Source organism: Mustela lutreola, chromosome 17, assembly GCF_030435805.1.
Source record: "Mustela lutreola isolate mMusLut2 chromosome 17, mMusLut2.pri, whole genome shotgun sequence".
Classification (NCBI taxonomy): domain Eukaryota; kingdom Metazoa; phylum Chordata; class Mammalia; order Carnivora; family Mustelidae; genus Mustela; species Mustela lutreola.
The window spans coordinates 35,964,991-35,983,865 of NC_081306.1; the positions used below are offsets into that span (position 1 = coordinate 35,964,991).

General features: G+C 46.8%; 1 protein-coding gene across 3 annotated transcripts in view; it reads right to left on the reverse strand.

Moving 5' to 3' along the window:
- GNA12 (G protein subunit alpha 12) overlaps positions 1-18,162 on the reverse strand; it is a 99,531-nt gene extending 81,369 nt beyond the window's left edge. The window contains exon 1 of one of the 3 annotated variants that reach the window (XM_059154221.1): positions 17,758-18,162. In XM_059154221.1, the coding sequence (XP_059010204.1) occupies positions 17,758-18,072 (315 nt within the window). In that variant the 5' untranslated portion in view covers positions 18,073-18,162. Of the gene's footprint in view, positions 1-4,239; positions 4,345-17,715 lie in introns of those variants that run through there. The other 2 variants (XM_059154220.1, XM_059154222.1) reach the window with 2 other exon arrangements.
- Positions 18,163-18,875: the final 713 nt, after the last annotated feature.

Genomic DNA, 18,875 nt, shown 5'->3' on the forward strand with positions numbered 1-18,875 from the left:
ACCATCTCAGTGCACACGGTATTCAAAACAACCAAGAACTCCTAAAATTCCTTCTCTCTCTCTCTCTTTCTCACTTTCTCTCTCACAAAACTGAACTCTGACCAGCAACCACATTCCTTGGTACTTACGCAAATGAATTGAAAATTTTTATTTACATCAAAACCTGTCCAGAAGTGAGTGTTTATAGCATAAACCCTTTCTTTGTAATTGTCAAAACTCTGAAGCAGCTAAGAGATCCTTCAACAGGTAAATGGATAAACAAACTGTGGTCCACCCAGACAGTGGAATATTATTCAGCACTAAAAAGAAAGGAGTGATCAAGCCAAGAAAAGACACGAAGGAACGTTAAATGCATATTGTTAAATGGTAGAAGCCAACCTGAAAAGCCTGCATACTATACGATGTTCTGGAAAAGGCAAAACTATGGTGAAAGATCAGTGGTCACATGGGGAGCATGGGTGGCTCAGTAGACTGAGCATCTGCTTTTGGCTCAGATCATGATCTCAGGATCCTGGGATTGAGCCCCGCATCAGGGGAGCTCCCTCTACCCCCTTCCCTACCTACCCTCCCCACCCTTGTGATCTCTCTCTCTAATAAAGTACTTTAAAACAAAAACAAGGCTTATTAATTTTAAAAAAAGTGTTAAGTGAAAAACACCAGACATAAAAGGCTACACATTCATATGAAGTACTCAGAACAGGTAAATGAGAAGAGGGAGAGAGAGTACAGATTAGTGGTTCTGGGAGGGGTAACAGGGGGCAACGGCTTACTGAGTCCATGTTTCTCTTTGGGGTGGTGATAATACCCTGGAACCAGACAGAGAGGATTGCTGTGCAACACCGTGAATGTACTAAATGCCACTGAACTGTTCACTTTAAAATGGTTAATTTTATGCTATGTGATTCTGACCTCAATCATGGAAAAAGCAGAGAAAAAAAATAAAAAGATCGTGTCAAAGCACTTTGCCAGTTAAGTTTTCGATGACCAACTGAAATGCTGAACACTGCTGTCCTGATTTAAAGCACCCGAACGGAGAGCAGAGCCAGCAGATAGACTCCCAACAGAGGCCACCCAGGGAGAGACTGCAGGACCGGGCAGAGGCCAGTGGAATGACGGGTCCAGATTCAAACAGGTCACATTTGAGATGCCCATCACACACCCAGGTGGAGACGTTGAGGCAGTGGTGTGAAGGGGTCCAGAAATCAGGGCCAAATGTGTGAAGCTGGAAATTACCAGTAGATGTAGAATATCAGAGGACTAAGGACATCCGTTTTTATCATATCCCGTGAATACTACTTCCCGGTTTGTTCAACTTCATGCTCCTTCCTGCCAAGCAGAATTTAAGAAATTGTTACAGAGTCAAAGAGATCCATACCCCATCCCTTTTATCCTGTCTTTGGTGTCATAAGGCCTTCCTTAGCCTGACATCACAGAAGTACCCATCTACATTTTATTATAGTATTTTGATTTTAATGTTTTGCCCTTAATTATACAGAATTAGAGTATTAGAAAGGGATTTAACTTTCTTGTTTTCCTCCGTGATTAGCCATTTCCACAGCACCATTCCTTCAACCATCCCTTGTTCCCCGCTGTTCTGAAAGCCTCCCCTCATGATATTCTAAAGGCCCAGGTACAGGTGGGTTGGTCTGGGATTTGAGTTTCTCTACCTCACCAATCCTACTCCTGGGCCAGTACAACCCTGCTTTAATTACAGCAGCTTCTCGTGGTAACTGCTTAAACACAAAGCATTTTTCCCCAGAATTTATTCATTAGGCAAATCTTAGAATCATTCTGTCAAGTTCTAAGAAAAATAAATTGGGATTTGACGGGCATTGTGTTCAATTCATAATCTGGCATTATTACAATATCAAGAATTCCTACTCACAAAAAATTTTTCCCAGTCGTTATGTTCTTCAGCACACTTTCATGGCTTTCATCATATAGGTTTTACTTTCTTGTTTATTCCTAGTATTTTATCCTAGGTTGCTGTTATGAATAGGATACATATTTTAAAATTTTTATTTAAATTAAATTAATTAACATATAATGTATTAATGGTTTTTTTATATAACACCCAGAGCTCACTCATTACATCACAAGCCCTCCTTAATGTCCGTCACTCAGTTACGGGACCCCCACCCACCTTCCCCTCCAGCAATCCTCAGTTTGTTTCCTATAGTCTCATATAGTTTGTCTCTCCTCTCTTATTTTACTTTTCCCTCCCTTCCCCAGGATATCTTTCTATGATAGGAAAGTACATGGGCACACACGTTCAAACACCAACATTTTGTATCTAGTCACTTTTGGAACTGTGTTTAATTCCAACAAGATTCTGGGTGATATTTACCACTTACAAAGCTAATTTTGTCCCTTCCTTTCTGGTAGATATGTGTAATTTCTTTTTTTCTTTTATTTAATCGACTAGAAACTCCACAACATCACTGAATTAGATTAGCACCTGGCATCCTTGACCTGTTCCAGTCTGAAATAACAATGTTTCTGTGCAGGGAAGAACCTTTCCTCCAGACAATACCTGACTTATCTGTGATTCCATCTACTGAGTACTCAAAGGTCTCCCCTTGGATCACATTGTTTACATAGAATAGTTTAGATGACAGGATCAATGTCAAAACTATTTGGGGAAAAAGTCATCATCAAGGAAACAATTACCTGAGTAATTAACTATAAAAACAGTACAAAAGAAAATAACTATTCATGGGTATCACCAATTACTTATAAAAACAGTGGAGAAGGCTCAAGACTTATCTTTTACTCTACTTCAAAAATACTTACATTTAAGACTTATACCCAATACTTTATTTTTAAGAATATTATTGATTTTAAAAGTTAAGGGAAGACTAGAAAAAGGCATTCATGTTGTCGGAGAGTTTTACTTTGTACAAGATACAGGAAAGAGAGCCCAGGCAAGGTTGTGGCTCTTTTCTTGAAGCTTCTGAGCATTCAGAAACAAGACAAGTTTCCAATTAAAAAAAAATGTTGAAAAGAAATGCTAAAGATGCTGCGGTCTCCTTGGTAAATATTTACACATTCTGAAAATATTCAAGATTACAAAAATTCTAAAGGAAGATTCAAACCACAAATGAAGTTAAAACACCTACAATTAAAAATGAAAACATCCCTGTAGCTGTAGAGAGTTGACATGGGGGAAAGGACATTAAGTCATCACTATTGGATTTTTTTAATATAAACTGTATTTATCATACATTACATATCAATTACATTGATCACATAGGATAGATTCCTAGGGACGCATACTATAAAATTACTATGACAAGCCACTCTAATGTTTACTGTAGAAAACACATTTTAAAAAAATGGATTCATAATTGCCTCACAGAAATAAACAGGTGGCATTTTGCTACTCTTCTGGTATTTTCTCCTGGTATGGTCACACCTACTTGTATAACAGATCACAGCCCATGAACTGCTGCAGAGGGCGTGTGTCTGAGTTCTGCGCAGCAATCCCACGTGAGACTCCGTGGTGACAGCTGTCAAACTGCGGTTTCCAAACCTATCACTACTGTCATAGCACAGCGAAACCATACACTACTGCTGCTAAGGGTATCAGTGCTTAAGCAACACGCCCATTTTTTTTAAAAAGCAGAGCCGAAGTCAACACAGTCCTCTCTCCCCAACTCCCATTCAGCAAAGTCGTGTGGTACAAACGGCCAGCCACTGGTGTTCTCACCTGAAGCGTGGCCCCGACCCTGCCCTTCGCCTGTGATTAGGAAGCTGCCATAGTTAAGGAGGCACCCACGGGAAAGGAGGTCTAAAAACCATAAGGCCACACACTTGCAGAAGGAGTCAGTGCTGTTATATGGCGCCAAAGAGGCAGGCAGGAGAAAGGCCAGGCTGTTACCCAGCTTTGTAGGTGCCTCCCCTGAGTCCTCCCATTCCTGTCACCTGTGCACACTAGGTTAAACACCACAGAAGCAGAACCAGTGCAGCTATTCCTGCTCTCAAGGACTGCAGCGTAGCAGGTGTCCAGGGCAGGAAGTTCCCCTCTGCTCAGACAGATCTTTGTTTAGTGCACAGGCCTACAGCTGAACGGCTCGTTCTCTGCTGTGGAGTCTGAAGGGCTCATAGCGGGACACAGATGGGTTGACACCCAGAGCGCACCTGCAGTCCTTGCCGGAACAGTTCACAGTTGGAACGACGAGATAACGGTGCACCCTTGTCCGCCTCTGCGGGCACAGGGATGAGAAGAGCAAGGCTTACCTGGACATGGGGTTTAGGTGCATGTCTCCCTGCAGAAGCCAGCAGCACTCCGGCTGGCACTCCAAGGTCCCTTCCCCAACGGGGGGACATCAGTGATGGCGGGACTGGACCCGACCCCGTGTCCTGACGTAGTTTCCATGCGGGCCCTTCCTGTGTCTGCTTATCTGGGAGACCCCTAATGGCCTGTGTAACTTTTCAGTGTCTTGCTGGCCCTGCACTTGTCCCTTCTTTCTCATGTTACTATTTATCAGACCCCAAAATAAATGCTTTCACAGCACACCTTCCTTTCCAGACTTGGGTCTTCACCTGCCTTCTGCCTGCCACTCCGACCTCCTTTGGGTACAGAACTCTCCGTGGCCAGGCCGAGTCTCTCCACCAACCTGTTCTTCACACAAGGACTCTGGGGCAGTTTCCCAGATAGCATTTCTACCTCGTCTGACTTCCCAGACCAGAGCTGAGTGTTACAGACGGATGCTGCTTTCCATCTGTGTCTGTGGGAAGGGAGAGGAGGGAAGCTGGAACCCTGTCTGGGGCACAGGGAGCTTTCTCTTGAAATCCTACGAAATGTCCTGTATTTCAAGTTCACTTCCTGTCTCATGAGCTTTGGCTCAGGACACATTCTGCCTCTGCCAAGGTCCCTCTGCTTCTCAGTGCTTTCCCTAATGTTTCCCAGGGCTCCATTCCAGGCCAATGCTCCTCTTCTCTCCAGACTGTGATCAGTGAGATGTTCGGGGTTGCACTGACCCACCATCCTCCTCAACACCACTGCCGGGGGTTGGGGCTGAGGCCAAGAGGTGAACTACCTGGCCTGAGAATCATGTTCCTGCCTTTGGCTGCATTGTTTTTGATTGGACCATATGAAACTGTTGTTTTTGTAGGTCAAGAGTCTCAAGAATCAGAATTTCAGACACTTCAACCTACATATGTAATAAGGCCTCTTTCCCTTCTAGTGAATTTTTTCATATTCACATGTAAGATTATTTTTAAACAGACGCACACCCATCTGTAAACATTATATACGCATCCCACCAGGTGATGGGAGAAGGTCCCGTGAACCGGCTCCATCCTCACAGCCCGCCCCAGACGGGTCACTGAACAGGGAATCACGGCAATCCCCTGCTCACAACTCTGCCCTCATGGCCCACTGCCAGGGGCATGACCTTGGCCAAGGCGGCCCAGCCAGATCCGAGCTGGTTCTCTCTTCCACCGTGTGCCCCGCATCGGTTCCCTAACCACCAGCTGCTTCCCTGCCTTACTGCTTCAGCGCACCTGGGGGCCTGCCCCTCAGTCCCTCTGCTGAAGGCTTCCCTTCCAGCTCACCGCAGAGCCGCTGCCTTCCTGCCCTCGGGACTCACGTGCTTCCGCCTCGTCACAGAATCCCCCAAAGGACACGGATTCCAAGGGCACAGCACGGGGCTAACAGTAGCTCTACCCATGGGGGTGGGCAGGAAAACCCAGTTTTGTTCTTAGTTACTTCTGCAGTAGGAAGGGAATCCCTTGAGTAAATCAGAGAAGTCGAAAGCGATCACGCAGGAGGGTGTGTAGCTTGTGCTGCTCCCCGGAACACTGTGTCTGGTGGGGCCAGGCGTCTGAGGGCCACCTGTAACAACGCGGCATCAAGAAGCGTGTCCGGGTATAGAGGTGGCCTGGGGGAGCTCCTGGCCTAAAAGCTGCTGAAGGGAGGGAGGGCTGAAGTGCCCCCGTGAGGGACACTGTGGGGACAGCAGAAGCTCGGGGACTCTGAGGTACTGTCAAGCCCCAGGCTTCCACTGCCCAGTGAGCAGTCAGCATCCCCATCACAGCCAGGCAGACATGGGGCGGGGGAGGGGCACCCGATGGCGAAGGCCCCCAAACAGGAAAGCTAACTCCCTGTGAACGGACTGGTTCTGAAGGAGGGAGCCTCGAGGGCCAGAGACTGGCACGTCCCTCCTTCTCCATACTCACTGGTCCGGGGCTCCCTCCTCCTGCAGTCAGCACAGAGGGCTCGGGAGGGCAGGCAAGAGCATCCTGGACCTGAAGCCCCCCCTCAGTCAGGGTAAAACCCCCACCCTGACTTCACAGGGTTACTGAGGAGTAGAAGGGTCCTCCAAGAGCCAGTCCTCTTGGGTTCTGTGACCTCTCTCTCTCTCTCTACCGGCCTCCAGGAGGATTGCTGTGATGAGACATCTGCTGGAGGAGGGCGCTCCGGCAGCGCTGGCGTGTCTGTTTAACGCCCCGCCGCGCTCCTTTATCCTCGTCCGGCTGCGCACTGCTACGGAGCAGAGCGCCAGGCTTCCAGCTCTCAGCCCCGAGCCTCTCAGGGAGGGTCTCCTCCCCCACATGGTCCAACTCACATGTTTCAGCCTACAGGTCTCTAATCAAGTCCTCGGAGTTCTGAGTGAAGGCCCTTCCCTTCCCCAACCTAGAACAAGAGTTATGGAGCTTCATTTCCTGGAGAAAACATGTAAGTGGCCACAAATATATAGTTGGGGGTCATCCCATCTGCGCTAACTGCAGAAACAGAACTGGTAATCGATGGAAAACACAAACACCCCGTGCTAGAAAAATTCCAAAACCAGAGGTGCCTGGGCGGCTCAGCCAGTGAAGTGTCTGCCTTTGGCTCGAGTCATGATCCCAGGGTCCGCTGAGCAGGGCGCCTGCTTCTCTGTCTCCCTCTGCCCCTCTTCATGCATGCACTCCCTTGCTCTCAAATAAAAAAAAATCTTCAAAATAAAATAAAATCCCAGGAACAAACTTCTAAAGCAGCTAGCTACTCCCTTTCACCTGTAACAGAAACCAGCAGAAAGGTGAGAATTTAAATAATCACTCCCCCTCCTCCCTCGGCAAATGGCAGGTGTTTTGCCGGGAGCACTATGTAACTTGTCCACAGAGATGAGCACCGTCTTATCCCATAAAGGCCGGCACTGGGCTTCATGTGGGGCTTGGTTGGCGGCTGTGAAGCCCGCACCCCTGGCCCAGCGCCCCACACTGAGCTGCCCTGTTACAGGTTTCTCTGCAGTCTAGTCACTGATTAGTCAAAGACACGGGTCCAAAGGAATCTCAACACACATCCTACAGGGGATGATGATGGCCTCCTTTAGCTGACTCGGGCTCCCACCCTCCCAGTGACTTACCCAGTGATGTCCCCTCTCCTGCCCACTCTCCCCTGTGTTTCCTGTCCCCACACAAGTCAAACAGGCAGGTACGTGGTGCAAAAAGACTCACCCCTGGGCACACAGCACAGCAAGGCGCCTGGCTCTGAATGTCAGGAATGGGTCTTGCTGTGCCCCTGACCTCTATCCTGGCCTTCCCTGGGTACAGCAGGGAACCTCCCTGCCCCAGACCGGATGGAACCCACACCACACACAATCACCAGAACCTTCCACCAAGACAATGACAATATTAACACGGCACAGGACACGGATTCTGAATCACTGTTCTGGTGGCTTCGTTTCTGCTCTACTCAGTTTCAGGAGCTGACTCCCTAAGGCCTGGGTTCACTGGCCAGCACCAGTCAGGGTTCATTAAGATCAGTCTTCACTGCTGAGTGTTGATGTCACAGAGCCGTTTGGCAAAGCAGGGGCCATGGTTTTAGGCTAGACAGTAAATCAGATGCCCAAGTTCAGAGAGAGGCACTGTCTACTCAGGCTCTGCTGAAGATAGCAGGGGTGGGAACATTTTCTTGGCATTCCTGACAAGTGCATGGCGGCTCTCCAGGTCCTTTCTATCCACCTGCAAATACTCCCGAGAGTTAGCAACTGATCCTCTTCTGTCCTACGGACGCAGCACTTCTGGAGCACGAGTTCCCAATGGACCCAGCCCGCTGAACCAACGCAGAAATAGCGGCTGCCCAACACACACTGTGGAACACGGCCTGGGTTCTTCTTTCCACACCCCCGTGTGCCCAGGCCCACCTGAACGGGCACCCCAATGTCCACATATCTTCACGTACCAAAGAATCACTCCAAAAAGCTAACCCTGTGGTCAGCAACCATTACTCATGTTCTGCCCATTGAAAGGCCTTTGGGAGGAATTAAGCAGCTGCTCTGTCCATCCCACTGGGCAGAAGAGGCGAGGAGGACCACTGCTTTTGCTGAAATACAGACTACAAGAGTTAGCACCGGAAACAAAGCCTCGAGTCCTGAAGGGAGGGTCTGTCCTCGTGGCCACGCCCAGCAGGTGGGGCACACATTGGCTTCCTTGGTTTGAAGATTGCCCTGTAATTACATCTCCAGATAAGCCTGAAGTATGAATCTGCCATTCACAATCGACAGGATCCTGTCCTCACTCTCAACTTCATAATAACAGAAAATAATCATGAGCTAGCCACACAAGGCCATCTAACATCAAGCACAGCTATATTTCAAGTCTCACATGACCGATGACCGAGGGTCAAATCTGCTCCCCTAAAGTCGGTTCGATTAAACAACCATCATGTCAGCCCGAAAGCTGGAGGAGAAGACCAACCATCCACGTGCCACGAATCCCCATCAAAGGCCGGAGGGGTCTCTGGATTTTGTGAACCCCTGGAAAGAGAGATTTTTGTTTCTCGGCATTACCAAAGGACCAACCAAGTGTGTCCACATGTAAAAGTAAGTTTGCTTACTTAAATGCAATTAGCCAACAAGGCAACTGTTCTCCCAGACCCTGGAAGTTGCACTGCCACGTCTGTTCTCACGCAAGCCCGCTGTGGCTTCAAGCACAAAGGGTGCTGAACCCAAGAAACAAAGACTCGGCGGGCCAGGAGCTTCAAAGTGCTTAAAAATACAGAACAGAGCGGGGGCTTCTTCAAGGTCCTATTCGCTTTTGCAAAAAGTAATGACACAGAACAATCCTAAAAAAAGATGTTAATTTACAGAAATTTAACATAATCTTAGATATTCTACCACTAAATTTCTTAACCTGCAATCCACAGAGCACAAGTAGGCCCACTTTGAGGCTTAGGATGGCGAGGGACTCCTTTAAACTATATGCATGTGTACAAACTTTATAGGGAGAAGGTCCACAGCTTTCAGATAAGGGGCATCCTGACCAAGGTCTCTAGCCAGCCACTGCATTATGACCAGTCCTCTGCACTAGAAAGTTCTGTCTAGCTCCTATGCTCCTTAATACTCCATACTATCAGAATTCTTTGTCCTAACTGGCAGAAATGCGTGGCACTGAGATGGTCTCATGTGTGTGTTTACCCCCTGACCTGCTAAAACTCCATGGAGCCTTCAGGGACCGGCTCAAATCACACTTCCTACATGGGCGTTTCCTGGTAGCTCAGCCAGAATTAATCTTCCCTGTTCTCACCGAGCCACCTGCCTCCTTTTACAATGGCATCTAACATGACATCTAACATGACATCCATTCAGATTTTATATTAAAGAATGTAACCGTCTCCCCAGCTAGTCAGAGTACCTGGAGGGTAGACAGTGGCACCTGCCGTCACCAGAGGCATTACCACACAAGTTCCGAAACACCACATACACAAGCTTTAGGAACAGCCCAGAGAGAGACTAGCATCTTTGAGATATAAAAACAAAAAGAACGAATAAGAAGTCCTACTGGGAATAATGACAGGAGGTCAAAGCAACGAATAGATTCAAATCATCCCTGCAGAGGGTAGTGTGAAGGGATGAAGTTAAAGAAATGATAGTTTCAAATTCAGGCACAACTGTGATCCTGAAGGAGGAGTCCTGGACTAGTCATCAAAAGACCAGGATGATGGAAACTTCTGGTTCTGCCAAGATGGGAGTAGCCCCATTCCTCCTGAGTCCTCTCCCTTACCACTAAAGATGCTCTGGACAGACCACAACAAGCAAGAATAGGAAAGACAGTGGAGACAGGAAGGCAGGCTGCCTGGGATTTCAGGATCTGAGGAACCACGTGGCGGGGAGTCCCCAGGTCCTTACTGCCTGTCCCAGACACACGCTGCACAGCCTCCAAGCTGGAAAGCCAAAAGGTGCGGATGGAAAAGAGCTCCGAGAAAAGCTTGTCCCTCCTAGCAGAAGGACTGAGGAAAGGGTGGTCTTACAACAGAAAACTCTTTTTGGCAACACCTATCCTATTCTAGCCAAATGCCAACAGAAGAACTACAACACATCACCCACTGAGGTTTCAGCAGGATTGAAGGGGAAGCTGATCTCCCATTTCCCCTTCCTGCCCCGCAGAACCAGGAAGCATCTTCCAAGTGGCCTAGGTAATGTTGGCAGGGCCAAACAAGTATCTCCTCTCCTAGCCCCTGCCGGGAAATGCAGAAGGTGCCCCAGTTCCCCAACCCGGGTGGCCTCAGTGGGGAGACAAGCCTCCATCCTGACCCAGTCCCAGAGGGCAGGAAAAGGAGGTGGGAGGCTGGGCATGGTGCCACCGTGCTGCCCCCAGTACTCCCCGGGATCAGCCAGGCCAGGGTGAGCTGATGTCACATCCCACTCAACAAGGCAACAGAGGCTCAGGGAACTAAAGGTCAGGAATAAGAGCCACTGACCCTCCTACCACCAGAGTCTCAGAGGGAGGGGACAAAAAGTGCGGCCGAGAAAGTGTTTGAAGAAATAATGGTGGGAAACTTCCCAAGTTTGGCAAAAGACACATCTGTACAGATTCGATAAGCTGAGCACACCCTAAGCATAATAAACTGAAAGAAACCTATGTCCAAACAAATCAGAGTTAAACTCTGGAAACTAAAGGACAAATGAGCAATCTTCAAAGCAACCAGAGAGATAGGACACATTTACTTAGAGAGAATGAGCAATTCAAATAACAATGGATTTCTCATCTGAAACCAGGGAGGCACGAATAAGGCACATTTTTCAAGTACTAAAAGAAAGCGTCAGCTGTGAATTCTGTAACTGGCAAAGAGATCTCACTGATGAAGGGGATACAAAGACATTCTTGGATGTAGGGAAGCAGAGTTTGTTGTAAGCAAGGCCACCCTTAAGAATGGCTAAAGGAAGTTCTCCTAAGGAATATTCGGAGAAAGGAAAAGGTAACCTCAGGAAGAAAAGATCATCAGAGCAGGCAAAAATAGGGGTAAATATAACAAAACCATCCTACTTCTCCTAAGTTTCTTAAATCCTATTTGATGACTGACATAAAACCATCTGATGTGGGACTCAGGATATAACAATAAATACTTAAAACATGTATATTTAAGGGGTGCCTGGGTGGCTCAGTGGGTTAAGGCCTCTACCTTCCGCTCAGGTCGTGATCTCAGGGTGCTGGGATCAAGCCCCGCATCGGGCTCTCTGCTCAGCAGAGAGCCTGTTCCCCCCCCTCCCTTTTTTCTGCCTCTCTGCTTACTTGTGATCTCTGTCAAATAAATAAATAAAATCTTTTAAAAAATGCATATTTAAGATATGGGGAGGGTAAAGGGATCTGAACGGAAATAAAGTTCCCACACTTCACTCACAGCTGTAAAACACTGATGCCAGTGCACTGGGATAAGCTATGTGCGTATATTATAAACCTAGAGGAACCAAGAAAAGTAAACAAAGCTTTAATCAATACACTCAAAAAGCAATCACCAATTGATCAAGATGGAATCCTAAAACGTGTTTAAATAGCCCACAGGAAAGTAAAACAAAAGAAAAAGAAAAACAACAAAATGGGAGGCTTATGCCCTAACATATTAATTACCTTATCTTAAATGTAAATGGCCTAAATACTCACATTAATAAAAATGACCAGAAAAAAAAAATATGGTGTAACCATATGTTGTTTACAAAAAATTTGCTTCAAAGTAACAATGTGGGTAGGTTTAAGGGGTGGGAAAATACACAACATGAAAACATTCACTTGAAAGAAAAAGAGTGGCTATATTAAAATATCTGATAAAACAGACTTCAGAGCAAAGGAAATAACTGAAGACAAAGAAGGACATTACATAATGACAAAAGGATCAATCCACCAGGAAGTCATAATAATCCTAAATGTTTATACACCACACAACGGAGTCTCAAAATGTATGAAGCAAAAAGGGACAGGAGAAATTGACAAATCCACAATTATAGTTGGGGGACTGCCACACTTCAGTTTCAGCAACTGGCAGAAATACTAAACAGAAAATCTGTGAGAATATAGAGCACCACCATCAACAACAGTACCTGACCTGTGTAGAAAACTCTACCAAACAACAGATACACATTTTATGCAAGTGTCCATGAACATTCACCAACAAAGGCCCACAGAATATATACCAAGATGGACCATATTCTGGGCCATAAAACAAACTTTAAATATTTATTTATTTATTTTAAGATTTTATTTGTTTATTTGACAGATTACAGATTACAAGTAGGCAGAGAGGCAAGCGGGTGGGGGGGGGGGAGACTCCCTGCTGAGCAGAAAGCCCGATGTGGGGCTTGATCCCAGGACCCTGGGATCATAACCTGAGCCGAAGGCAGAGGCTTTAACTCACTGAGCTACCGAGGTGCCCCCAAACCTTAAGTATTTAAAAGAATTGAAATAATATAAAATATGTTCTCTGACCTTAATAAAGTCATAGAAATCAATAACAGAAAGATAACAGGAATATCTCTAAATTCTTGGAAACCTCAATACACTTCTAAATAATACATGGGACAAAGAAAATATCTGAAGAGAAATAAAAATACATATGACACTGAATAAAAGTTAAAATAAAACATAACAAAATATGTGGACACAGCTAAAACAGTGCCCAGTGGGAAATTTATAGCACTTAAAATGTTTACATTAGAAAAGAGGAAAGGTCTCAAATAAATAATCAAAATCTCTACCTCAAGAAACTAGAGAAAAAAGAGCAAAATAAACCCAAAGGAAAAAGGAAATAAGAACTGAAATACATGATATTGAAAAGAAGAAAGCCATAAGGATAATAAAATAAAAAGCTGGTTCTTTTTTTTTTTTAAGATTTTATTTATTTATTTGACAGAGAGAGCTCACAAGTAGACAGAGAGGCAGGTGGGGCGGGGGGAGCCCGATGTAGGGCTTGATCCCAGGACCCTGGGATCATGACCTGAGCCGAAAGCAGAGGCTTTAACCCACTGAGCACCTTTTTAGGTGCCCCTAAAAAGCTGGTTCTTAATGGGGGAAAAAAATAAAAGCGATAAACCTCTAAAGAGACGGACAAATATAAAAGATACAAATCACTGACACCAGGATGGAAAGAGAAGATACACCTCTCACCATTCTCATTCAACATAATATCAGAAGTTCTAACCACTGCAGTAATGCAAGAAAAAGAAACAAAGAGCATGCTTTAAGAAGAAATAAAACTCCCTATCCGCAAGGAACGATGATCTGTGTACAAAATCCCAAGGAATCTGTAAGAAAGCCCTTAGAACCATTAAGTGTATTTGGCAAGGTACAGGACATAAAATCAAGATGGAAATACCAATTCTATTGCTGTGTATGAACAAGGAATATGTGGAAACTGAAGAAAAAAAAAAAAAAGAACACACAGTATCATTTAGAATTGCTCTAAGGAAAAAAGATACTTAGTTTAAATTCAAAACATAAAACAGATCTGTCTGCTGAGAAATGCAAAATGCTGATAAAGAAATCAAAGAAGATGGAAATAAAGACATACTATGTTCATGGATTGGAGGACTTGCTATATACAAATGTTAATTCTCCATAAAATGATCTATAAGTTTAATGCAATTGCTATCAAAATCCCAGCAAGATTTTCTTTTTCTAATAGACACAGACAAGCTTATTCTAAGATACCAATGGAAAGGCAGAGGTCCTAGAATAGCTAAGCCAATATTGAAAATGGAAAATGAAGTGGGAGAAAGCACTCTATCTGATATTAAGGCCTACTGTATAGCTGTAGTAATCAACAGAATGTGATAATGGCAGGAGAGATATACAGATCAGTGGGACAGGATGGAGAACCCAGAAACAGGTCCATACAAATATGCCAACTGAATTCTGACAAAGGAGCAAAGCAATTCAATGGGAGAAGCACAGTTTTTCCCAACATGTGGTACTGGAAAAACTGAGCATTCCAGGCAAAACAAAACAAAACAAAACAACCCCCCCCCCCAAACCCCTAAACTTCCACCTAAACCTCATACATTTTCATGGGATAATTACTCAAAATGGATCAAGGACTTAAATGTAAAATGTAAAACTACCATACTTCTAGGGAAAAAAAAAAAGGGATCTAGGGCTAGGCAAAGAGGTCCTAGCTTTGATACCAAAAGCATTACCTATAAAGGGGAAAAACTGGATAAACTGGCTTCATTAAACAAAGTTTTGTTCTGTGAAAGACCTTGTTAAGAGCGTGAAAGGGAAAGCTACAGACAGGGAGAAAATATCTGCATAACATAATACGTGACAAATGATTGGTATCTAGGATGTATAAAAACACCTCTCAAAACATTTAACAATAAAGCACAATAAACAACAAACAACAAAAAACAAGCAACCTAACTAGAAAACAGGTAAAAAACATGAAGAGACACTGCACCAAAAAGGGTCTACGGATGGTAAATAAACACATGAAAAGATGTTCTACATCAGCTGCTGTTAGGGAAACGAAATCTAGCTCTTACACGCCTATCAGAATGGCTGAAATAAAAAAGGGCTCTCCGATGCTGGCAAGGATTCGGGGAAAGTGTCCCTCACACGTGGCTGGTGGGGATGCAGGATGATGCAGGCACCCTAAAAGCAGCTGTAACATTAACCACGCAACTGCCATTCAACGGAGCGACTGTACTCCTGGGCACTTAATTCCACACGTGTGAAGATGTGCATACGTGCAAATACATGCACATGAATGTTCATAGATTTATTCATAATAGTCAGAAAACTGGAACAACCCAGAGGCCCTGAATGGTTACACGGCGTGCTGTGCTAAATCTGTACCACGGATACCACTCAGCAAACAGAAGATGAAACTATTGATTTGCGATACCCACAACTACTTGGGCGATTCTCCAGGGAACTGTGCAGAATGATAAAAGAGGTCATGTTCTGCATGGCTTCATTTATGTAATAATCTGGAATGAATTATAAAGTTTTAGAATTGGAGAACTGATTAGTTACTGCCAGGGTCAGGGAAGGGCAGAAAGGAGGGGCTATGAAAGGCAACATAAGGGATCCTTAATGGTGATGGGAATGTTCTGTATCTTGATGATGTTCCCTTGTCAATATCTTGGTTGTGATATTGTATCACAGCTTTTCAAGCTATTACCATGGAAGGTAAGTGGGTAAAGGATACACGGGCTCTCCTACACCTGGATGGGACTCCATAATTATCCCAAAATTAAAGTTTAAAAAAAAAAAAAAAAAAAAAGGACTAGGTCTGGTCACCAGCTCTGCCACGTGTTACTGGAAGGCTGACCTTGAGCAGATTTTAAACTCTCTATTCTCAATTTTCGCATTGGCTACAAGGGACAATACCAACTGAAAAATGGTAAAAAGTGGCAAATGTCATTTGTGAAGGACAGGGTAATGTGCACGGCACATGGTGAGTACTTCGAAAACAGCTTGCTAACACCACATCTCTATGTAGACCCAAACATTATTCTAAATAGTATCAATCATATGTCCACTGCTAAAGGCATGACAAAGCTATTAATTTAAAAGGTCTCTTCCCAAACTGATCGCCTAAAAATGGTGTGGCGAGGGGAAGAATTTTTGGTTTTAAAAATCGGAAGATAAATTTCTAACTAGTTACTGAATAGTCACAACAGATAAAGTGAGTTTAAAATGGAACTACAGTTAGTAAAAAGTTGGGAAGAAAAATAGGATATTGGCTAACACATCTTATTTCAGTTGACTAGGAAATCAGTAAAAGTTAATGTAAAAGTTAAGACGGGGCTTTCTAAAACGTACTTAACACGATGACTTAGATTTAAGATTCTGTGTTTCTAAACATTTTCTCCACCTCCAGCATTAAAAGAAAGTGAGAGGGAGCCAGCTAAATCCTTATACTTTTATACCTGCTTGCTTTGGAGGTTCAGAAAAGCAGCAAAAATACAATCTGGCTCTGTGGTAGAGAAAGACAATGACATGCACTTTACCCCAGAAGATGAGGGGAATTTTAAGCACACAGTGGATCCCCTTGAATCACACTGGGCTCCTAGCCTTAAAGTTGATGAAGTACTGGCCGGAGCTGACTCACAGAGAGGCTTTTGAAAGAGGTGAAAAGGAAAGGAGTGTTTTATCATTCAAATTATTCCCTTCCTTTCATTCCCCAGCAAGATTCTAAAAGAGCTATTTCTACTAAAATAAATTATTTTAATAACAAATACAGAGAGTGGGAATACCAGTACCCAAGCCTGGAAGGAGGAAGGCCTGAGAGGCCTTACCCAGGGTTCCATCATTCAGGTCCCCATGAGGAGCCACTTTCCCCCAAGACCTGGAGAGTTTTCTCATGGATGAAGTGAAAGAAATGTACCAGATAGGTTTCTACAGCCCTCTGCTAAATTTAAAGTCCCTTGGGGCACCATAAAATCTAGTCTCCAGACAGCTGTCTGGTATGACAAACTCTCCTCTACCTCTGCTTTGAGACATACCTGTAATTTGCTTTCCCCAAAATGGGCGCGGGAAAGAGTATGTGAGAGGACAAGGAAAGGAGTAGGGAAAACTAAAAACTAAAAAAACAAAACAAAAACTCTGCAATGATCATAGGTGCAGGAGGGAATCTGCTTCCTGCCGCTCATGGTCAATTTTATCCAGATTTCCTTTCTTTGGGGCCCTCTGGCACAGACTCACAGTAGAGAGAGACTAGAACCCAGACTTTGCCAGCTCTACAGGTTTCCCCCCAAAACACTGCCAAGAAGAGGAGGGGCAAGGAATAGGAAAGCCAGAAGATTACACACCACTTAAGAGATACTCTGAAAGTTGCAAAGCAAGGAAGGACTATGTATCCTGATGCAGACAAACAAAACAATTATAGGCCACGGAGGAAATGTGAACACGGGCTGGGTATCTGAGAATATTAAGTAAGGAGTTACGAACTCTAAGGTCGGATAAGGGTACCAGGGCTGTTTTTAAAACGAGGTCTTATCTTTCGGCGACAGACGCTATGAGAGTTTCTAACGGCGTAGTACGGTGTCTGGGATCCGCCTCGAGCCACAGGGCAGGGGTCTGGGCGAACCCAGCTGTAAGGAGATCAGGGCCGAAGTGGGGGAGGGGGCGTGGGTGCGGACGGCTCCTTCTATTCTCCGGATTGTGGGTAGGTCTGAAATTTTCCTAGGAAGCAATTCCACCGAGGGCCTTGCGGCCGGTTCCCCCTCCGGTCTACGCGGCTCGTCCGCACTTACTGGGAGGGCAGGAGAAGGAGGGTTCCCTGACCCCCGGAGGCTGGCTGTGGGAAGCGCCCAGAAGCCATCCCGCAAGGGCGCGTCCCCGACCCGGCGTCCAAGACCCGGCCCTCCCAACCCCCCGAAGCCGGCAGCCCCCGAGAAGGGAGAGGCGGAGGCACCCCTCCCCGGCCAGCGCCCTCCCGTGCCATCCCGCATTCCCGCTCCCCAGCCCCGGCATCCGGGAGCTGCGGCCGCACCTGCGCGCACCTGGGCGCACCTGGGCGCAGGTGCGCGGGCGGGGACGCGGAGGCGCGCGCACCTTGAGGATGTTGTCGAAGATGGTGTCGCGGAACTCGAGCAGCGCCTTCTGGTCGAACTCGCGGCCGTGGATGATGCGCATCTGCTTGAGGAAGGTGGACTTGCCGCTCTCGCCCGCGCCCAGCAGCAGGATCTTGACGAGGCGCCGCACGGCGCGCCGCTCGCGGGCCAGCCCCGCGTCGATGTCCCGGCTGCGCCGCCGCGCCTCGCGCTCCGCGTCGCGGGCCCCGCCGCCGCTGCCCGCCCTGCGCTCGCGGGCCCCGCCGGCCTCGGCCGGCAGCAGGCAGCGGCTGAGGGTCCGCACCACGCCGGACATGGCCGCTCAGGCCATGGACCCCGCCGCGGGCGAGGCGAGCCCCGCGCGGCAGCCGGCCGCTCCCTCAGGCCGCGTCGGTCCGCCGCCGCCGCCGCCGCCGCCGCCGCCGCCCCGAGGCCCGCTCTCGCCCGCCGCTCGGCCCCGGCAGAGGGGCGGTGCGCGCGCCTCTAGAGCCCGGCGATTGGGCCGGCTGTCGTCCATCCGGGCGAACGCGCCCTCCGATTGGACCGTGCCGCGCCGGGAGGCGGGCGTCCCTCCACTCTAGGGGCGGGGCCGGCGCCGAAAGAGGCGGGATCTTCGGGGTGGGGGCGTTTCTCATTGGGCGCCCGGGATGAGGTTCTTTCTTTCAGAATGAAAGGGAGGCGGGGTGGCCGGGGAGGCGGAGCGGCCGTCCGCCATGACCAATTATAATTGCTCTGGCGTCACGTCCATCACGGCGAACGGGCTTGGGATTGGGAGACTGGAGAAACCGGGCGGGACCAGAAGTGCCAGGTGTACAGAAACATTCTCCCTGGGTTCCCAGATTGGGTCAACCTGTGAGACCAGAAGGTTTGCTGAGTGGACTATGCCTTGCCGGAAAATGCCAATAGGAGGTGCAGCTGCTCTTTTTAGGCTCACAGAGACAACTGTTCCTAAACCATTTCCTTCGAGAAACACGGGGGAAGGGGACACACATTTTCAAACAAATGCACCCTTTGAGAGTGGCATGGCCTCTGGGCGTCTGTCTTCTCTGAAAGCTGGCTAAGCAATCAAATCACCAGAAGCACCCCCTCCCACCCGAAAAAGTCTTAGGTAGCACAGTG